Source organism: Canis lupus, chromosome 27, assembly GCF_011100685.1.
Source record: "Canis lupus familiaris isolate Mischka breed German Shepherd chromosome 27, alternate assembly UU_Cfam_GSD_1.0, whole genome shotgun sequence".
Taxonomy (NCBI): Eukaryota; Metazoa; Chordata; class Mammalia; order Carnivora; family Canidae; genus Canis; species Canis lupus.
The window spans coordinates 10,133,907-10,157,091 of record NC_049248.1 but is presented as its reverse complement, the minus strand read 5'-3'; the positions used below and the strand labels follow the sequence as shown (position 1 = coordinate 10,157,091).

Sequence of the window (23,185 nt, the reverse complement as noted above, 5' to 3'; positions counted from 1 at the left end):
GTATAGAAAGCAGGCAGCTGAAAATATTTAAACGGCTTGGCTGGAGGTAAGAGAATATCCTTATCATAGACAAGAGCTTTTTCTACACCATGTGAATGACTTTGCAGAATGGGAATTAAATCAAAATAAAGTTAAAGATAAAATAGCTGTCAACTGTACCTCAATTAAAATATTTAAAAAATAATAATAATAAAGAAGAAATAGCTGACCATGAGAATATTGATACTGCCATCATTTCAGAGACTTAGAGGATTCCAAACTTACTGAAAAACTGAGGAACTTGCTGAAGACAATTTCTTGGCATAGATGAGGAGAGGATATGTGCTGGATGAGATGAAGCTGCCTACAGAAGCGATGTTAGTAAAAAACCTTCACATTAAAGGAACTGTTGGAAATCTTTCATGTCTTTGACATCACAAAGGCTAAAAAATGTCAAAAGCTGATTCTAACTTAGAAAGGAGCATGACAAGGGATAGAAAAGATGTTCAATCTGTATAGTAAGTTGTGTCACAAAAAAGGAGTTGTACCACTCTTCTTGCTGCTCCAGATAAGTGAAAGAAACCACTTTAATCCTCAGTGCTTTTAGTATTTTAAGTTACAATGTATTAAGTAATGTTAATTTTACTTTTTGTCATTTTCCTACACATTTATAACCAACAGTAAGAAGTTCTTAATGTTTTGACAAAAAAAGTTTTAAGGGTCCCCAAATAATCAAAACTCTTTGTTTTGGATTTTGAGATCAATTGTTCAAGGTTTCAGCTTACATGGTCACTTTTATCTTGTATAATATTACAGTAAACTAGGAGTGTTTGCATTTTGCTACAATTGAAAATTTGGTATAGTTAGTTTATTTTTATAAATATGATAACTATTAGAGTCATTAGATTTTCCAATCATTTCATTTCCTTTGAATGTTGCATGCTTCACTGGTTTCAACACTTGAAATCTTTATTAGGGTGTCAAACCTATACGAAAAACAAAAAAGAATTGTGTGATTTATTTTGAAAAATAAACAATTACCTCATGAGTCCAATCTATTACTGCCGAAACTTATTCTTTTCTTGTCAGATTATATTAGTTAAAAGAGACCAAAGTGAAAACAACTCTGGTGATTTCTTACACTACTTCAAGGATTCACCAGAACCCTCAACTGTCTAGGGCCCAAAGTCATCTCTTGGCCTTTCATTAACAATTTCACCCAAGAGGTCACTGAAAATCCGGGGTTGCCCAGGACACTTCTGATTTATGCCCGGTGCCTTGTGTAATTATCAATAGTGCTTCCTTGTATTCTCAAAGTCTTCTGGTTTGGACAATAAATCATGTGGTCACCCTGCACAGGGTAATATACTAGACCCTGATTTGACTTTGTCTTTATACTTCTGCTTCATTCCGTAGGGCCTTAGGAAAGCACAGAATCAGATTGTAAAAGGAAGTATGGAAGCATGGCAGAGTTTCTGAATCTCTACCTTCTGTGTTCTCAATTCCATGAGCTTCTTCAATATAGAACAGATTTTTTTGCTGAAAAAGAATTGCCTGAGCTACAGGCAAATGCTCCTGGAAATTTTTTACCTTCTCTTGATACATTTTGACCACAAATGGAGGATGGATGGCTGTCAGAGAAACATCTTCAAAATTAGCATATTAGCTTTCCTTTATCATTGACAAGAAAAAAGTGGCAGGTTAACTCACAAGTCACAATGCAAAGTTTTAGAACACTTCCTGCTGCCTGATTTGCCTTCTTGAGAGTGCAATTCAGATTCATCCAGGAGATAGGTGATGTAAGACATCTGAAGAACAGCTATAAACAAAGAAAACGTCAGGTATTGTTCCTTTCCACCACTGGGAGCTAATTCAAATGCCACAGAATCAGATTCATATCATCAAAATTCCACTCAATAATCATTTCATTTCTTGGTTCCTTGTCCCCTTTCCCTCAGTGAAGTTTTAAAACCTTTATTCTTCTCAAGCTTCCTCATGGCACCATCCCTGCACTCTTAACATTGGGCAGATGATAAGCAAGAAGAAAAGTAATCAGATGAGCTAAGTCCCCATTCCTCCAGAAGCCACCATGCCTACATTGGCAGAGGTTCTGCATTTACAGTGGAGAGCTTTCCCATTCATTCAGAGACCTTCCACTCTTTTCCAATTTACCCATCTATATCCTATTCTCTTAATCTTTCCCTCTTTGCTGAGCCCTACCCTGAAGTGAGTCATATATGTCTTTAAAACTCTTCCTAGTACCGTGAATTTGTTCTTTTTTTTTTTTTTTTTTTGTGAATTTGTTCTTGAAATATAAAAAAGGAAGCTTGTCTTCCTTAACCTTCAAGATGCTTAAGGAAAATCTGGAATTTAACCTTAAATATCATTTTATTTGGATTTCAAGTCATTTCTATTTTTTAAAAAGATTTTATTTATTCATGAGAGACAGAGAGAGAGGCAGAGACATAGGCAGAGGGAGAAAGAAGCAGGTTTCCCATGGGGAGCCCGATGAGGGAATCAATCCCAGGACCCCGGAATCATGACCTGAGCCAAAGGCAGATGCTCAACCACTAAGCTGCCCAGATGCCCCTCATGCCATTTCTAAATATCCTTTTTGAGCACTATATTTGTCTTTTTTTTTCTATGTATGTAATATCTCAACCATAGTTAAGTAATAATTTGCTAATTACTGATGTATTATTTTGATTCACCTTAGATTATAGCATCTCTTAAATTTATATGGGTAGGGCTTATTGTTATATCCTCAGCATGTAGTCCATACTGCAGACCTTAGTAAACACTTAAGAAATATTTTTTTGGGGATCCCTGGGTGGCGCAGTGGTTTAGCGCCTGCCTTTGGCCCAGGGCGTGATCCTGGAGACCCAGGATCGAATCCCACGTCGGGCTCCCGGTGCATGGAGCCTGCTTCTCCCTCTGCCTGTGTCTCTGCCTCTCTCTCTCACTGTGTGCCTATCATAAATAAATAATAAAAAAAAATTAAAAAAAAAGAAATATTTTTTTGGAAGAATAATAAAATGTTATCAATATGTGCCCCATATTACTTCATTGGTAATACTCTTGCCAGAGTCATCTTTTAATTGTCAACTAGCTTTTACTTTTATTTTTTTTTATTTTTTATTTTTTTATTTTATTTTATTTTATTTATTCATGATAGGTACACAGTGAGAGAGAGAGAGAGAGAGAGAAAGAGAGGCAGAGACACAGGCAGAGGGAGAAGCAGGCTCCACGCACCGGGAGCCCGACGTAGGACTCGATCCCGGATCTCCGGGATCGCGCCCTGGGCCAAAGGCAGGCGCTAAACTGCTGCGCCACCCAGGGATCCCTAGCTTTTACTTTTAAACATATATTGGGCTCTAAAGATAAGCAGACTAGGCTTTGAGTCTTTGTTTGGCTACTTATTCAGGTGACCTTAAGAAATTTGCTTATCCTCTATGAACTCTAGTTTCCTAATATGAAATTTAGGTATGATGCAACTTATATTACACATTGATTTGTGCTAAATAAAACATCTTTTTTGGTTTGTGACTTAGAGTAAGCATGTAATAAATAGTATTTGTCATTACTTGTATACATTATTTAGCCTCTTTGAGGTATTCTCACTGCTGATTACATTATTCTTGAAACTCTTCTCTCCATTAGCTTCCATGGCATCACACCTGCTTTTCCCCCCTTACTTCTTGAATCGCTTATTCTTAAACCATTGTGCTAGTTTTCCTATTTTCCTGCTCCATTTATGTGTGGATATGTAGGATTCCATCCTTTGTCTTCTTTTCTTCATCTACTAATTTATTTTGGATATTATCACCTAACCTATAGATTTTATTTTTATTGATCAAAAGCTACCAGGCTTAAATTCCCCTTGCACAAAGTCAAAGGACATAGTAATTATGAATAAATAGTTGATAATTACTGTTTAAGAAAATTGCATGTGGGCAATTTTTTAAATTCTTCCATAAAGCCATCTCCCATTCAGCTCCAACTCGAAAGGCATTTTATGTCCACATCATTTTCACAAGCACCATAATCTGACCTATTATAATTTACACACACATCAGCCCCAAACACAAAAATACCATACATACATAAAAGTGATCATTTTTCCTTGTATAAATTCAAGACAAAAAACTTAAAATGGTCTGCTATCTTTCTTTCATATCTCACTCCTTGTTACACTGTAGCATGAAACAATTTTATTTTTTCTTAACTTCTTAATTGTTTCTTAACTTTTTTTCTTGATTCAGATGCCTCTTTTCTTAAAAATGTAAATTATCTAAATAATACATTAAAACAATAAAAAAAATCTCTGTGACATTTTAAGTACTCCCTTTGCATACAGCAAAAAAAAAAAAAAAAAAAAACAAAACAAAAAACAAAACCAAAACCAAAAACAAGAAAACAAAAACAATTTTTAAAAACTCAAGATACTGAGGAAAACTTGAATCTCAGCCAGGCTAAAGTTTGCCAGTATCACAAGTGGATATACAATAATGAGCAAGACACGTTTTTTTTATCTTCAAAGAGCTAACAATCTAACAGAACAAACAGACTCACTCATAGTTGTTAACTATGTTTTAACTATGTTATGCTGAGGGAATATGAAACAGAAAGCCATTAATTGAGCTTATTGTGATGGCACCAAAATTTTAAAGAAGCAATAAGACTGAAACTTGAAAACTGAATTGGATTAATCAAGTTTAAAGGGGACAGAATAAATATTCAGGTAACAAAAGTATAAAAATGGCAAAAATCACAGAGGCATAAACCACATTCAAGTTAATGCTGATGACAAAATCTGTTCAGTTGGAGCATGCTGTATATTACAGTAATTTTTTTTATTACAGTAAATTTAACAGACATATTTTCCTGGGAAGTAAGGGCTTTAGCATTCTACACTTGGAAATTTGTTATTTTTTCTACACTCCTATAAAAAAAACAATAGCAAAATAATTCTGAGCAACAACTCTAAGGGAGAAGAGAATCCCTGATTTAATTTGTATCAGTAGCCAATTAAAATACACCTCACAACTGGAAATAAATCCTTGCTCTCTCCTTTCTGATTCTATGAGAACCAGAAAACTCAAGGAATAAGAGATACCAAGGAAATATAGTTCCATAGCTTGCCTCTTGTGACATGGCTCATGGACCAATCACTCTAATCATTGTACATACTTGCCATTTGAACCTGTGATAGGGGAATTCCCCAAGAACTCCACTCAAAGAGAGGAGGCAAAGATAAAAGACATAAGGGCCATAAGGGCCATTTATTAGGATTAGCCAAGGACTAACGTCACCCAAATTCTCCTTACCTAACAATACCAAAAACTTTCTGTACATGTCCCCCAAATCATAACACCAACCTGGGTTGAGTTGTAACTTATATTCTTGTCCATATTCATCTGGGCATGACATTTGTTTGTATTTCCATTACACATCCATGACTCCGGGCATGAGCTAAATCCAACATCTGAAAAACATAAAAACATATGAAGAAAGTCTATAAAGATATGATACTGATAAACACATAAGCATAATATGTATGTGCAGATACAGTATAAATTAGCATATTTCTTAGAATTTACAAACATTTTCATTGTGTACTGAAATGACTAACAAAAGTCACACATTGAGTGAAATGGCTACTTTTAATATGAGAGAAGGAAGAGAATGGCATCTGAAATGGAATGGGATTTGGATCTGGAATAATCTGAAGCAGAAGGAAAATCACAGATACAGAGAAAGAAAAATGATGAAGAGATTATTAAAAGCAATCAGAGAATTCTTCAGTATGTTTGGATTGATGCAAAAAGACCCTAGTCTGTCTCAAGTCTGCTAATTTTTTTTTTTTTTTTACAGGAACCCAATCACCTCCCTGTTTCCAGAGATCTTTCTATAAGATTCTGCTTTAAGTGGTCACAGTTTTCTGTAGCTCTCAGGTGGAATTTCAAACCCTCTCCATGCTCTATGTGAACACTCATCACACCACTCCAATCGTATCTGTTAGTTTGCTTAGCTTCTTGTCAGACATTCACTGAGAATTTTCAAAGCACCCCATGCTATCCCTCACTAATTTTATTGCACTATGCCTCCTCTCCCAACATTCAATGTTATACTTTCACCCAATCTGAACTGTTTCTTCTAACTGTGTAGTTTCTTGCACTACTTACTTATATTAATGAGCACTTATTACACTGACTTGTAATTTTCTGTTTACTTGTCTGCTTCTTCTATCATACCTTGAGTTATTCAAGACAAGGGATAGTTATAACTGTTAGGCATAAAACTTAATATTCTCTCTTTTTTTCTTTTACTGAAAGAAGGTAAGAAAGGAAAGAGTCAAGAAAAGAGGGAAGAAAAATCAGTAAGAGGCTATAGAATTTTCAGGAAAGGAAAGGACATAGTTCCTTTCTGAAGAATTTGGTTGAACTGTCTGGCAAAGTATAGGTTTCCACTGTGAATGTTGCGATTGTTGTTTATATCCAGTCTCATTTGAAAAGGAAAGCTGCCTGTTCATACACTTCATCTTAGTCTTCCAGAGATGGAAAAATATCCAGAAAGATTTCTCACTTTTTAGAGATATGTAATAGAAAAACCATCCTCTTTACATAGCAAGGGAGTCAACCCATACCAACTACCTATTCTCTCTTAGCAAGCATGATAGGGTATACAAGAACACCTGTACATGAAAGAGAACTTGTACGAAAAGAATTTTAAAAAGAAAAAGAAGAAAAATAAAGGTATGTAAGAAAGAGGAGTGATATTTTAAATACTCTTTTAGTTAATATACTGAGAGGACTCCTAAAGATATTATTATACCTGAGGTCAGAATAGGATGCTACAAAAACCAGAATTCTCAAGAATCATTTAAGGTTTTATCAAGTTAAACATACGATTGTTGAAATAATAATCAGTATGTCAATTTTAAAAAGGAGTCTAAAACCAGAAAATAAAATATATAGAAAAGATGAAAATTTGCATTCCTAACATTTGAAGAAGAGATGTCATGGAAAGTGTAGGAAAGAGAGTGGAGAAAAATGAATGTAGAAGTAAGAGAGTGCATTTTTCTTCATTTGAAAGACACAAACTTTCAAATTGAGGAGGTATTCAGATTGAGTGCACAAGCAAATAAATGATTAAAAGGCACTCATACCCAGAATATCCTAAAACTTCAGCTCTCCCAAATGAATATCTTAAATGCTGAAGTCAGGTCATTTCTATGGAATGAAATGACACTTGGAATAGACTTCTTAACAATGTTGTTTGCTAGAAACTGTGAGGCACTTCTAGTACTCACAAAGAAACTAATTTTTAACTTTTGAATTTATACCTAACCAAAAAAAAAAAAAAAAAAAAAAAGACCTTTTCAGACATATCAGAAGAAGACAGAGAATTCATCTCCCATATACCCAACTAAACTCCATTATAGCTGAACTCTATAAAAATGCGAGTGTAATATGTGAAGGTAGAAGACGAAAGAAGGAATTAAAAAACAAACAAATGAATCTAACCCAAGTAAGAGAGAGATTAAATTGATAAAAATAATTATACATATAAAGAAACTAAGTCAAAAGAGACAAAAAGTGTTTTTTTTTTAAATAGGAGAATTTGTTAATGATGACTGTATCTCCATCTTTTCTTTATCTCAGATATATTTCAAGATTTCAGATTCAGTAATATATCCAGGGAAAAATGAATGTGCTTATTAATAAGATTAGACAATCAAGAGAGCATTTCACTCACCATTTTCTTTCTGCTTTAGGTCTTCACAATATTGTGAGGTAAAGTTGTTCAGCTCTTTTATTGTGTTTTGTGTCATGTTTTTAAAAATGTTATGCTCATTTGAGACATTATTATACATATTCATCCATATTGTTAGATTTTCCTCCAACTGTTGTATATTGCTTTGTTGAACATCATACTCTGTTCTGTTGCCCAAGATGAGTTTCCAGTAATCTATAATTCATATCAGGAAATTAATAACTTTTACACGGTCAAAGTTTTCCAATAAATTATGTTAATATCACAATGATTATTTCCAAATTTAATGGAATACTCATATTAAAATGATACCTACATATGTGTAAAATACTAACCATTGTGCTTTAAGATTAACATTTATTCGAGATTAAAAAGGTTTTATTTTACTCAATAGAGCACTTATTTCCTGTTGAAAGAAATGCCCAACAAAGTCTAAAAATAAAATATAAAAGAGATTCATGTGAAGCAGAGATTTCAAAATAAAAGATGATGCAATTCAGTTAGTTTATAGAAATCACACTTTTGAGATTAGGACGCACCATAATATTATTGATGAGCCTATGTGTTGTGATTTGATTTTCTTGGACAGATATAGCCATGACTTAGGATGGAGATGGTAAACATCAGCCTCAGGATTAAAAAAAATCAGAACACAGGGATCATGTCCTTAAAAACATCAGAAGATTCAGAAAACTTCATAACTTCTTCATTTTGTGGATTGTTATAACATGTTTTGGCTTTTCTATATAGACTCATACTAGTTTACCTGAGAACCCTGCAATTTACTAGAATCTTTCATTTTTTAAGTTTTATGAGGATCATAGATAAAATTACAAAGGATGTGTGCTCAAGCAATGTTAGTAATTATTATATATAATCTTCCTCTTCTTTCCTCAGGATGCCTTTGTACTCACTGTTATAGGAGAGAAATAAAGAGGGAAGAGCATCATCCACTAGCATCCAGGATTGAGAAGAAATGCTCCCAAAATATGGACTGCTTAAAATAACCCTTTAATTATCAAATAATTAATAGGCATTTAAAGAAATAAATTGTTATAGGGCTTGGTAATGTAGTTGAAGAATAGAAGACATGATCAATATAGCAAAGCAGAGAAACATGAAGGAAAGACAAAGGGGCATTAAAACCATAAAGTGTAAAATTAAATGGTAGATGTATGGTCAAATACTTTACCCTGGTCACTTATAGACCACACAGAACTGGAGAAATATTTTAGGTTCTCTTACCTGGAAATTGAGTGTAAATATGATAAAATATGATGTGGGTAAAGTTGAATGAAATCATGCATGTGAAGAACTTGGGAAAACATTAGTATTCAAAAGTGTTAAGTGATATAATGTTATAAGAGTATTTAAATTATCAAACAAAATATTGATATAAGTGATACTACTATATGACTTCAAAGATATTAATGCATGTTTTTAATTTTAATAGCTTTTACCTCCTATTGGCAGATACCAATGGCTTTCAGTTTCTCCTCCTTTTCTATATTTTGAAGTTTTGGCAATGTACATGCATTATTATCTTTATTGAAAAAAATAAATTTAAAGTGTTTAATATCCTTTTTCATTAAATGTGGAACAAACTTCTGATCAGATCACAGTGGATTTAGAATTTTCCTTCTCTTTTTTTTTAAATAACATAAAGCAGCCCTTTAAGTATTAAAAATACAGTTTTGCTATCTTAAAGAGAATTTTCCTTTTCTTATAAAGAACCAGCTTTGATGTTCAAAAGGTTACTCATTTCTGTTTATTCATTTGTTGGTTCATGAACCTACTTACTATTCATTCAAAACCTACTTATTGTTCATGAACCTACATATTATTCATTCAGTCAAAGAATACAAAGGATGAATAAGACACAGTCTGTGTCTGTTAAAGCTTATGTTATATCAGAGGAAAGAAATTCTGCTCACCAATTATTATGCTAATATTAAGAACAGTTATAGAAGTTTCAAGGGGAAAAATGATCATTTGGGAGAAATTATATTTCAAAAGATTAGCAGCATGAAACCAGCTTGTACTTATCTGAAGCTGATGTGATTACTAGGAGAAAATAACTGGCTATTAATTAAGGAATTAGAAAACAAATCAAGTTGATAACGGGATTTTGAAAGATATCTGCAACTAGAATGACTTCGGCAAGAAGAAAATGCATGAAAAATGGAGAAATTGCTTCAAGTATATGAAATAATCATGAAAACTCTCAGGATATAATTAGTTGTATTTTTATTGTTGCATTGATTTCACAGTTTCTAGAATAAGACTTTACATTACTATCATTAGCATCATTCTGCCATGAGTAGTTGCCACTGAGGGCAGTTGATGTTAAAATATCCTCAAGACAATGACTAATATGATATAGTCATACATAAATGATATGTGTTTTCTACTCTATTAATCTGGAAGTATTATGTGGATATGTCTTAAGACTTGGATTCTTTTGCAGTGTGCCTGATAAAACCAATTGACAGGTTCAGAGAAAAGGAGAAACTTACTTATAATGCCTAGGGTCCCTAGGCCAGCCAGCACCACCAGGTTCAAGATCAGCGAAATGAGAGAAACAGCACACCACACTTTTGACAGAGTGCTATGTCCTATGAAGAAGCACCAATTCATAAAAATGACATGAAGCAACACATTTATGTGTTTGTTCTTTCCCTAACCCCTAACCCTCTCCATCCCATGGCCCTTATGTATAAAAGTATTGGAATTTTTTTTTTTTGATGAAAAAAATTGCTTGCAAGGTCAGGCAAGTCCTCATTTATGTTCAGCCAACTTGAATATATTTTTGCATTCACAACTAACATTGAAAATACATAATTCTAAGTAAATGTGATCATAGGACATATTTTGGATACTTTCATGGACACTCTCTTGTCTACATTTTAGTAGTCTTTTTTCCCCATCCTGCTTCCCATCTTGCTGTTTCCTTGTTCTTCCCATCCTCAGGTAATTAGTGTTGGCCACCTGATGGATATTCTTTCCTAATTTTTCTATGCTAATATTGAGATACATTATTTAATAGGATTTATAATCCATTCTCTTGATGATTGATCTCTTCTAGGTTTTCTTTAATATATTATTAGGAAATCATCTACTTCCTTTAGATTATCAAATCTATTGCCATGAAGTTACACAGGCTTTACTCTTACATGTATTTATTCTCTCCCCTATTTCAGGCTAGATATTTAAACATATTCCTTTTTAAATTTTTATTTATTTATTATTGAGAGATAGAGAAAGAAAGGGGAGGTAGAAGAAGAGGGAGAGAAAGAACTCAAGCATATTCTCCCAGTGAGAGAGGAGCCTGATGTGGGGACCCTGAGATCACGACCTGAGCTGAAACCAAGAGTTAGATGCTTAACCAACTGAGCCACCTAGGAGCCCCAGACTTAATATCTGATAATTTTGCTCTCTCTATTCTCCCTTAATTTGGCTACTAGTCTTTTTTTAATGAAACCAGTCAGCAGATTAATTTTTCTCTTTAAAACCTTTCTGTTTACTGATTTAAGGTTTTAAATTTGTCAACTCTCTCTTAATTTCTCTTGTGATTTTATAATATATACATTAAGATGGATTATTATTTTTTAAGATTTTATTTATTTATTCATGAGAGACACAGAGAGAAAGAGAGAGGCAGAGACACAGGGAAAGGGAGAAACAGGCTCCATGCAGGGAGCCCAACGTAAGGACTCGATCCCCGGTCTCCAGGATCACACCCTGGGCGGAAGGTGGCGCTAAACCGCTGAGCCACCGGGGCTGCCCCTAGATGGATTATTATATTCTTCTTCTTTAATCATGAAAAAGAGGGATGATAAATCTTTCTTTCATACTTTTAGCTGTTTCCAAAAGGAAGTGTTTTCCTTTTCATTGTATTCTAAATGTACGTAATTTTATTACAGATAAATTTAGACTCTCCAACCTAGACTTTTATAATACTTTAATTCCCTCACCACTTCTAACCACTGAGTTTTACAGTGATGGATTAGTAATTTTTGTTCTAGACTATAATACTAAGACTTTCTCTTGCAGTATATCCATTTCATTGCAAAAATGATTTAGCATGGTTATTATTACAACTTTCATTATAGTGATTCCATTGTCAGCTATTACATTTTGATTTGCCCCTAAATTTCTCCTTACTTTGAGGTCTGATTAATTCCTTGTATGTCTGAAAAGTTTCTTGAATATTTTCTTAGAAGGAGTATATGATAATTTTTTATTTTGTTAAAATGGATGAATTAATCTTTTCTGAGTTCAATACAGGTGATGGCAGTTTTTTACCCCTCCATCTCTATTCAGTACTAGAGAATGTCTAATTATTCTTTAATTATTTCCTTGTTTATATCTGTTCTTTTTCTTCTCTATGAAATCTTATTATTTACATATTGGATCACTTGAATAAATTATCCAAGCCTATATGATTTTCATTACTTCATAAATTTTGAATGATTTTTTCTATATGATCTATGAGAACATCCAATAGGACATTGATGGTCTTCATTCTTCCTTTTAACTCAGGATGAAATGGATGAAAAAGGATGAAATGATGAAAAGTGGTAGGAAATAGGGGTCCCTGTGTGGTGCAGTTGGTTAAGCACCTATCTCTTGGTTTCAGCTCAGGTCGTGATTTCAGGGTCCTGAGATCAAGCCTGGCATTGGCCTTTCCTCAGAGGGGAATTTGCTGAAGTTTCTGTCTCCCTCTCCTTCTTCTTCTGCCCCTCCCCCTCCAAATAAATAAATCAGTCTTTCAAAAAAGAACAACAAAATGGGAGGAAATAAGATTATAAAATAAAAAATAAAATTTTTCTTATAAAATAAGAAAAATTCAGCAAAACATGAAAATACTGGTCAGTAGATGGAGAGAATAATAAAAAGGAGATGGTTTCCTATAAGTAAAGGATATCAGCTTTATCACCTTTTGTTTATCCTCCTTTGTTCCCTTCTCAGAAGTTTTCCATCTTTTCGCTTTAAAGATAATCTCTGATTGTTATGTCCCAGTGTCTACCACAAAGCTCTTCTTAACTTTGTCCTGACTCAGTGGCTGCATTTATGCACATAGGACTCACCTGCCACAGCTCTGCTCTCTGCCAGCTCAGCTGTGCTCTCAACTCCCTCTGCTCTACTTTCAGCTTCACCATCTATCTCCATTTCAGGCACTTCGCGATTCTCTTTTCAGGGAAAAAAAAAAAAAAAAAAAAAGGTAAAATTGTTTAACAATAGTCCCTTTTCTCTGGTCTTCTTTACTTTCTAGCTATCCATATATTACCAGTGTTCTTGGTCTGATTCTGATGATAGATATTTTAAATAGACAAGCACTGGGGTGCCTGGGTGGCTCAGTCATTTGAGTATCAGACTCTTGATTTCAGCTCAGGCAGGTCATGATGTCTCAGGATGGTGAGATCAAGTCCCTTGTCTAGCTCTGTGCTGGGCGGGGAACCTGCTTGGGGGTCTCTCTCCTTCTTCCTCTGCCCACCCCCATGTTCACATGTCCTGGCTCTCTCTCTGCCCCTTCTAAAATAAGTAAGTAAGTAAATAAATAAGTAGAGAAACTTTGTGTGATGTTTTACAAAAATAAATTTTAAACAACCTACCCAGCTGTATACAAAGGGATAAAGTTGTATAAGGAAACATGTGTTGGAGCATATGTAACAGTACCTATATTACATCTCCTGGTGTATAAGCACCCTACTTCAGTTGTTATATGTCATCCCATTATACTAACTGGATGGCAAGTATGTATTACTTCTCCCCAGTATATACAGTGCTTTGTCAATATCATAGATGCAGAAAAAAGGACTCTGCTTGGAAGAACTGGTCCCTAAAATATTATCTACCAACCTGATGCTTCAAATTATATAAGCAGAGACTTGTTCCTGAAGTGATTTTTCTTCCTCATCTGAATATAAAATTGGGGTAAAATTTGGGGTAAAGTCATAAATTAAAAACTCCACATATACATAGAAAGCATAATTTTATAGTAAGATCAAAAGGACTTAAACACACACACACACACAAAAAACACAAAACACACACACACACAAAAGGACTTAAACACAAAGGAATAAAAATAATGTAAATAACAAAATATAAATAACAAAAATAATTCCAGGGAAGGCACAAGAAACCAATTACCCTATAGTAATACAAAAATTTTAATCAATATGATTTTGATGTTCCCTTTAATCATTGTTATCTTTAATTTTCTAGAAATTGAACTGCGGGATAAAACAGACTGGAATTATATGGCTTGGAATGATATTATGTAGAGATAGGAACCCTCAGTCTTGTTCCTTCTCAGAAAGAAGCAAATGTTTATCACATCATCACTGACTGGGATTCCAGGGTCCTATAAATCTCATACACAGCGTATGTCTATTTTGTATCCTTTAGCCATGAAATAAAAATCCTGCATGGTTATGTTCTTGCTATTACTGATTTCCTTCCCATAAAAGCCTGTATGTGAGACCATCCTAAAATGTCTAAAAAACATAAGAAATGCTATTTTGGTGACACTAGAGATCTGGATTTTCAGAGACTTAGCCTACCATCTTCCCCCAACACACACACACACACACACACACACACACACACTGTGATCTTACAGACTAAATAAGACACACAACTAGGCTCTGGCATAGGAACTTCACAATGTTCCGGGATTCCATAACTGAGATCTTAGGAGTCTCATAGCCTTGAGGTGAAGGCAGGGAGAACTCACCAGGGTAGTTAAATAGTTCTCTTGTTGTGTGTCTGATCCTACATAGAGGCACTTACCTGCTCTCCTGAGACTGTAGCTCTCTTGGGATATCTTTGACTTGGAAAGATTTGGAAATTTGAGAGTAGCATAAGTCACTTCCTCAGGCATTACTGAACCTATAAAGCACAATTGTTCACTGTGTGTGATGCATGTCACACAGAAGCTGCTCTTGTGGCAGGCATAACCTACACATGTGGAGACTGAGTTCAGTGATCTACCTTTGTAAAAAACAAGCAAAAATATAGTGTCAGAAAACAGAACTGTTCCACTGAGAATTTCAGAATTGCTTTATTCTCATCTGTACATACATCTCTTCTCTTTCCTTTCATAACTTCCTCCAGTAAACGGAACTTGAAGAGATGGTCCTGAGAGAAACCTGTGAGTTTTAAATGAAATATTCTTTAAAAAAAAAAAAAAAGTTGTGGAAAATGGCAGGAATCTCCCAACTTGAGAGGGCCCTGTGAAACAAAACAAATAAAGTATCTTTATTTCTGCATATATAAATTTGTTAACCAGCATGTGCCTGTGAGAATAGTTACAAAGGCATGCAGTTAACCCACTACTGATTCCCAAACAACCACAGGTGAGTAGTTCTCACCAAAACATTATTTCCTTTCTTCTTTCTTCCTATTTTTGTGGATTGAAAGAGTCTTTAGCAGTTAAAAGAAAGAAATTGGGGCAGTTGGGCGTCCAGCTCTTGGTTTTGATCAAGTCATGATCTCAGGATCCTGAGATCAAGCCCTGTGTCAGGCTCCCTGCCTCTGCTTGGCATTCTCTCCCTCTGGCCCTTTCCTCAGTCTCTCTCTCCAAGATAAGTAAATAAAAGAAGAATATTAACTAATGGATCCATACAAAATCAGAAAAGTGGTACTAAGAAAAGCAGAAAAGGCTATACTTGAGCTACACTAGAGATTGTCCTCCTAACTCCTACCCTCCACACAGAATAGCCACTGAATAGAAGGGAGATATATTTTAAAAGTGGCATTTTTTTATTTAGAGAGTACTCATCAGGTTAGGATCTGAATTCTAATAACTTGAATTGGGGGGGGCAAAGCTAGGTATACATGTATATTGACCTATTTTACAGGCTGAGGAGTGTGTAGTTCAGGGAGCTCAGGTGTCTTGGTCAGAATTCAGCAAAGATTTTTCAGAAGACAGCATCCTCTGTTTCCTGAATATCTAGCATAGTGGCAAACACATAACAGATATTCAGTCAGTATCTTTAAGTGGGTAAGTTATTAATTCATTCAGAAATAATCATAGTATTGCTCAGTGAAAAGTAACTGTTAAATACTGTTATTAATAAGAATACCTTTACTGATTTTTAAGAAAGATTGGGATATTGTGCAGTAGGCACAGTGTCTGGGTAAAAATGGGGTAAAATAAAAATACTACAAAGGTACAGATTAAGGAATATTTAACTGTTGTTGAGAAAGGGAATATATTTCTTTTTAGGAAACCACAGTCTGATATGTAAACTTTGATGAAATGAGAAAGACTAAAGACTCCCGCAATGAAGCTCAGAATTTTCACTGACTTTAATTTGCTCTGGAGCAACAGATATTTCTCACATATCATAAATGTGCTTTTATTAGTAAGGAATTACCTCAGGAAAAAAAATATCATTTACTCTCTTAATCTTCCTTCGGAAACCTTACGTAGCAATGTGTACCCTAAATCTTCAAAGCTCAGATTTCTCCTCACAGGTTCAGAGTTTCACCTCAACCCAGTCTGATCACAATATACTTTGTCTCCATAAATATAAATGCAGAGCAGTTTATTTCATAGGTGGTTTCCGACTATTTAACTTTGAAAAGTAAAATGAATATTCTCACCTGGGAGTTCAGGAACATTAACTTATTTATGTCTTCATTTTTTTATTCAGCAATTTAGTCAAGTATTTACTCTGTACTATGCATTATTCCAGAGCAAATGACAGAAACGTTTTTCTTCCTTACTGTAGTTTACATTTTACAATTCATATATTTGCTTGTCCATATACTTACATGCTAATGTTTTGTGTTACTTATTTATGAGTTAGTAATAAAATGTGTAGTAGTAAAAGTGTTGTGGATAGGAATAGATTAGGGAAAGGTAGAGTGGCAGAGGAAGGAGAAGGGGCTTTTATGTTAAACAGAGTACTCCCAGAAGGCCTCTCTGTGGAGGTGGCATTTGACATAGAGAATAGTAACAGCAAAAATATCATTCTACAAAAATATGCTACTTTTTTTTTTTTTTATGATAGTCACACACAGAGAGAGAGAGAGAGGCAGAGACATAGGCAGAGGGAGAAGCAGGCTCCATGCACCGGGAGCCTGACGTGGGATTCGATCCCGGGTCTCCAGGATCGTGTCCTGGGCCAAAGGCAGGCGCCAAACCGCTGCGCCATCCAGGAATCCCCAAAATATGCTACTTTAAACTGTAATGTTTACTATGTGTTTCAGTTAGTGAAATCACGGGTCAGAATTATTTATTCATTTATTTTAAAAAGTTTTTTTTAAAGATATTTATTTATTTATTTACTTATTTATTTAATTTATTTTGAGAGAGAGAGAGCAGGAGCAGAGGGAGCACCAAAGGGAGAAGAAAAGCAGACTCTCTGCTGAGCAGGGAGCCCATCCTAGGACTCCTAAATCATGACCTGAGCCAAAGGTAGACACTTAACTGACTGAGCCACTCAGGTGCACCTCAGAATAATTTTTTAAAGTAAATTATTTGTTCTTTCGATTTCAGAGGCTTCATTTTAAAAAAATTTCCCCTTTCTTTCCAGTTTCATCCTAATATGTTCTCTATTTTCAACACCTGGGCCAAACTCGATCCCTTGCCAAATCTGACCAAGGAAGGAAATATGTTCAATACTCTCTTTACTTGAATGAGAATTAAGTTCTCTGTCTCTGGACCCACTGGTCTAGTTCCAGTAACTTGGTACACAGGACTTCCTGGGTGAGTTTAATTACCAATAATGCTTTAACCTGAAATCCTGAATCAGAGCCCCTTCATCCCTGCTTATAGCCACAGTGAATAAATCACAAACAAAGCACCAGCTGAAAAAATTGTAACAATCCAGCAGAAGTAGACTCACAAACTGACAGATGTAGGACCTGGCTAACAATACTCAGAGGAGCAGTGACAAAATGTCCCAGGATGAACATTGTAACAGCTATTACATGATGTGAGTCCCCAGTGGATTGGAAGGACTGGAGACTCAGAGAAGGATGACTCTGAGAAAAAAGGACACTCCACAGAAAATATAATAAGGCAAAAGAATCTAAAGGATAAAATCTGGAGGATATTTTATAGGTAACTTAAGGAAAGAAGAAAGATTAGATAGTGGGACAGAGCAAATAACTATAGGATAACTATGTCCAAATATGGAGCAAACAGAAATTTGGGATGACTTGAACAATTATTGAGGCAAAATAAGAAAATTCCATCAAACTTTATGTTGAGAATACTGAGCTTTGAGTGGCATGTTGGAGATGTAGAGAAAGATTTGTAATTATTACAATGGAATTCATCATTATCCAATCGTAACACAGTCAATAAATAAATGCAGTTTTATTTTTTTTATAAATGCAGTTTTTAAATCCACTCTTACAATCAACCAATGATAAAATCATGAAATGATTATGTCTGTGGAACATAAGCATACTTCTCTATTAGCAGTGTAAAGGATCGAATGACAGAGGTTAAGAGAGGAAAATGAGAAGAGAAAGGTGGAGAACAGGAGAAATAGAAGGAAGGGTGATTGCACCAATCTTCACCTCCTATGCAGTGGAGAAATTAGAGGTTTGCTCTGTGGTTTTCTAAATAAGAACTAAAGGTTTTTATTAAAGGGTGAGGGAAAAGAAGCAAGACAGAGTGATCTTAAATCATCTGTCAAAACGGGAAGGCAATAGATAATTTCTGAAGTTGATAAATCCATATGGAGTTGTACCAACATCTTATTTAGAAACATAAAGATGATCATCATAAGAAATAAAAACAAACAATTGAAGAAACTTGCCCCTAAGGAGCAAGAGAACCATTTGAGGAGACATGTTTTTATTGTCTAATAAGCTCTTCTGAACTCTTGTTTAAATTTACACATATATTATTCTGAAAAATGAAAATAACAATGTGTTATTCATGGCTATTCACATGGTATGTATTCATGAAGATTAATCAAAGTTCTTCCTCCAGTTTCATAATTTGTCTTCATTTAGGTGCTGTCCCAACTGATTTCCTTACTGTTGACACTGTCCTCAATTTAAAACCCACTGATTAGCATATTGTACTTTCTGCAGTGAAGTATGGCCATAGATTATGAATTTTATATTTATTTCTGTATATAGGAAACTGTCTATTAAACTGTCTAATTAAACTGTCAATTTAATACTGTAGTATAGATAATTAATAACAATAGAAATGTTATTACATAATGAATAACTTTTAAACATAAACATATCATTTTATTAAAAACATATCCTTTAATGACGTGGTTATTTGATATATTTAACAATATCTCATAAAGATAACTTGTAACCACATAAGCCATGGGCTCTTCCTCATCACTTTTTAAAAAAATTTTTTTTCATTATTATTTTGAGAAAATGATAGAGAACAAATGAGAAAGAACAGGTGTGACAGAAAGGGGGCAGATGGAGAAGGAAAAGCAGGCTCCCAGATAAGCAGGGATCTTGATACAGGGCTCGATGCCAGTACAATGGGACCAAGCCCGAGCTGAGACAGAAGCTTATCCAACTGAGCCATCCAGGGCCCCTGTTGTTTTTATTTGAGAGAGAACAACTGAGTGAGCACAAGAGAGGACACAAGGTAGGGGTGCAGAGGGAGAGGGAGAAGCAGGGAGCTTGGGGTGGGGCTTAATCCTAGGATCCCAGGATCGTGACCGGAGCCCTGATTGGAAGGTAGATGCTTAACAAACTGACGCGTCTAGAAGTCTCTATTCTTTATTACTTTTAAGTGGCATGTTACTTCACTGTCTGAATTTACAAAGTTTATTCAACTAGTCATCTATTGCACATTTGAGTTACTACTACTTTTCTTAGTGCAAAGAACCTACAGTGCTGTTAAGAACAGTCTGGCCATAGATTATGAATTTTATATTTGTTTTATTTCTGTATATGAAACTGTCTGTATTTAACTTACAGTTTAAATAATATAGATTTTATGAAACAATAGAAATGTTATTACATAATGAATAACTTTTAAGCATAAACATAACATTTTATTAGGAACATATCTGTTAATGACATTATTTGTATTTTCTGATCTAACTTATCTCCTACATCCTCCTCTCATTCTAATATTTGACATATGAAAACTATTTCAACAATAGTCTGTTAAAGAGGTAATTAAATTGTACATGATTTATTCTTCCTTTGAAAAGAGACACATTGACTTGACAGAAAATCAGCAAGTATATAGTAGACTTGAACAAATCTATCAACCAACTTGACCTGATTGACATCTAAAGAACAAATTACAATAGTCAAAACAGTGAAATATATTGAAAATCACATTGAGAAAGTAATATAATTTGGAATACTTACTCTACGTAAGACATTATAATGCCATAATATGTGAGACAGTGTGATATTATTGTTGCTTTAGACAAACAGGTCAGTGAAAATTAAGAAAGCCCATGATAGACCCATATGTATTTGGTCAATTGATTATTTTTATCAATATACAAAGGCAATTCAGTGAAGAAAATATACTATTTTCAAAAGTTGGATATTATTATGAAAAATGTTTGATTTTTATCCATATTTTGGTATCATAGAAAATAACAAAAATATGGATCAGAGACCTAAATGTAAAATCTAAAACTATCAAACTTCAAGAACAAAAGGAGAAAATCTTTATTGTTTTAGGTTAGGCAAAGATTTCCTACATACAATACCAAAAGTGTGATCCACAAAATAAGAAAATAAATTTACAAATTGGACTTTATGAAAATAAAGAACTTAAAGAACTTCTGTCTTTGGAAAAAACCCTATGAGGATATGAGAAACAAAAACAAGCCAAACACTTGGAAAAAATTGCCATTCACATATTTGACATAACATTTCTGATATCCAGAATATATAAAGAACTGCCAAGACTCAAAAATAAATAAAAAAATTCAAATTGAGTAAAAGATCAGAACTGGCACGTTATTAAAAAAAGTTGTAAAAATGACAAACAAGCATAAAAAAAGATAGTCAACAACATTATTGATTAAGAAAAATGCTAATTAAAATCACAAACATGTAATAGAATCTCATCTTTTTATGTCTGTGTAATTAATATTCCATTGCATATTTATATCATGTTTATATACATGTTTTCTAGGTCGATTGTGTCTAAGTGTTTATTGAGGGACTCAGGTTGCTTCCATATCTTAGCTATCAAAAATAATGCTGCAAGGGCAGCCCTGATGGCCCAGCAGTTTAGTGCTGCTTTCAGCCCAGGTCATGATCCTGGAGACCCAGGATCGAGTCTCGCCTTGGGTTCCCTGCATGGAGCCTGCTTCTCCCTCTGCCTGTGTTTCTGCCTCTCTCTCTCTCTCTCTCTCTCTCTCTCTGTCTCTCATGGATAAATAAATAAAATCTTAAAAAAAAATAATGCTGCAATAAACATAGGGGTGCATATATCTTTCTAGTAAGTATTTTTGTTTCCCTGGCAAATACCCAATAGTGTAATTATTTGATAATGTGCTATTTCTATTTTTAATTTTTTGAGGTACTTCCATACTGTTTTCCACAGTAGCTGCATCAGATTGCACCACCAACAGTGTAAGAGGGTTCCTTTTTCTCCACTTCTTCATTAGCACTACTTCTTTCTTTCTTTTTTTTTTTTTAGCACTACTTATTTCTAATCTTGATTCTTGCAGATGTGGAGATGTCTCATTGTGGTTTTGATATGCATCTCCCTGATGATTCATGATGTTGAGTATCTTTTCATGTGTCTGTTGACCATCTGCATATCTTCCTTGGAAAAATCTTTATTCAGATCTTCTACCCATTTTTAAAACAGATTGTTTGTTTTTTGATTTTGCAGTGTGGAATTTCTTTATATATTCTGCATATTAACTCCTTATCAGATATAAAATTTGCAAAAATCTTCTTCCATTCAGTACGTTGTCTTTTTCCTTCCTTGATTGTTTCTTTTTCTGTGCAAAAGATTTTTTAAAATGTTGTCCTAATAGTTCATTTTTGCTTTTGTTTTCCTGCTTTAGGAGACATATAGAGAAAAAATGTTTCTATAGCCAAAGTCCAAGAAATTACTGCCTATGTTCTCTTCTAGAATTTTTATAGTTTCAGGTTTCATGTGTAGGTCTTTAATCCATTTCGAGTTTATTTTTGTGTATGGTGTTAGAAAGTAGTCCAGTTTCATTCTTTTACTTGTAGTTGTCCAGCTTTCCTAGCACTATTTATTGAAAAAGAAGTTTTTTCCTTACTATATATTCTTGTTTCCTTTGTCATAAATTAATTGGCCATATAAATGTGGGTTTATCTATCGGGTCTCTATTTTGTTCTCTTGATCTGTGTGTCTATTGATTACTGAAACTTTGTAGTATGTCTTGAAATCTGGACTTATGATTCCTCTAGCTTTGTTCTTTCTTAGGATTGCTTTGGCTATTTGGGATATTGTGTGGTTCCATACAAATTTTATAATCACTTGTTCTTGTTCTGTGGAAAATTGTTGTTCATATTTTAATAGAAATTGCATTAAATATGTAGATTACTTTGGGTAATATAGGTATTTTGATGATATTAATTTTTCAAATCCATGAACATGGAATATTCTTCCGTTTATGTCATCTTCAATTTCTTTCAATATTCTATAGTTTTCAGAGTACAGTCTTTCCCCTATTTGGTTAAGTTTATTTCTAGGTATTTTATTCTTTTTAGTGTGATTATAAATAGAGTTGCTTTCTTTTTAAAATTTCTCCTTCTGTAATTTTCTTGTTAACATATAGAAATGCTACCAATTTCTGGGTATTAATGTTGTATCCTGCCACTTCCCTGAATTCATTTATTATGTATATTAATTTTTTGTGGAATCTTTAGGATTTTCTATGTATAGTATCATGTCATTTGCAAATAGTGATAGTTTAACTTCTTTACTTCTCATTTCTGTTTCTTGTCTGGTTGCTGAGTCTAGGACTTCAGTACTATGTTGAATAAAAGTGGTGAGAGTTGTCTTGTTCCTGACCTTAGAAGGAAAGCTCTGTTTTCCACCATTGAGGATGGTTAGCTGTGGGTTTTTCATTTATGGCCTTTATTATGTTCCCTTTAAATCTAGTTTGCTGAGAGTTTTTATGATTAATGGATGTCGAATCTTGTGAAAGTTTTCTGCATCTGTTAGATGGTCATATAATTTTTATCCTTTGTTTTATTGATGTGGTATATGACATTGACTGATTTGTGAAAATTGAATCATCCCCTGCATCCTGAAAATAAATCCCACCTGATTGTGGTGAATGACCTTTTAAATGTAATGTTGTATGCAGTTTGCTAATATTGTATTGATGATTTTTGCATTTATGTTTATCAGGGATATTGATCCATAGATTTTTGTTTTTGTTTTTGCTTTTGTGGTGTCTTTGTTTGGTTTTGGTTATCAGAGTAATGCTGGCCTTGGAGAATATAGTTGAAAGGT

At 34.1% G+C, this 23,185-nt stretch overlaps 1 protein-coding gene across 1 annotated transcript; it reads right to left on the bottom strand.

Annotated features, from left to right (window-relative positions):
* Positions 1–825: 825 nt before the first annotated feature.
* LOC106557878 lies at positions 826–14,795 on the bottom strand. The gene is made up of 7 exons (XM_038576125.1): positions 14,554–14,795; positions 12,846–12,947; positions 10,272–10,370; positions 7,738–7,950; positions 5,358–5,464; positions 1,690–1,798; positions 826–965 (listed from the first exon to the last, which is right to left on the bottom strand). Exons 1-7 carry the CDS (start codon positions 14,642–14,644, stop codon positions 952–954), a joined length of 735 nt encoding a protein of 244 aa, XP_038432053.1. The 5' UTR covers positions 14,645–14,795; the 3' UTR covers positions 826–951.
* Positions 14,796–23,185: the final 8,390 nt, after the last annotated feature.

What these genes read in the sequence shown, in the direction of transcription:
- LOC106557878 (XM_038576125.1), bottom strand. Translation starts at nt 14,644, where the DNA reads ATGCCTGAGGAAGTGACTTATGCTACTCTCAAATTTCCAAATCTTTCC. An exon ending in CTACAGTCTCAGGAGAGCAG is followed by an intron (nt 12,948 to 14,553) that starts GTAAGTGCCTCT and finishes TTCCCTGAAAAG; the next exon opens with AGAATCGCGAAGTGCCTGAA. An exon ending in CCTAAAGCAGAAAGAAAATG is followed by an intron (nt 5,465 to 7,737) that starts GTGAGTGAAATG and finishes TATGTTTTTCAG; the next exon opens with ATGTTGGATTTAGCTCATGC.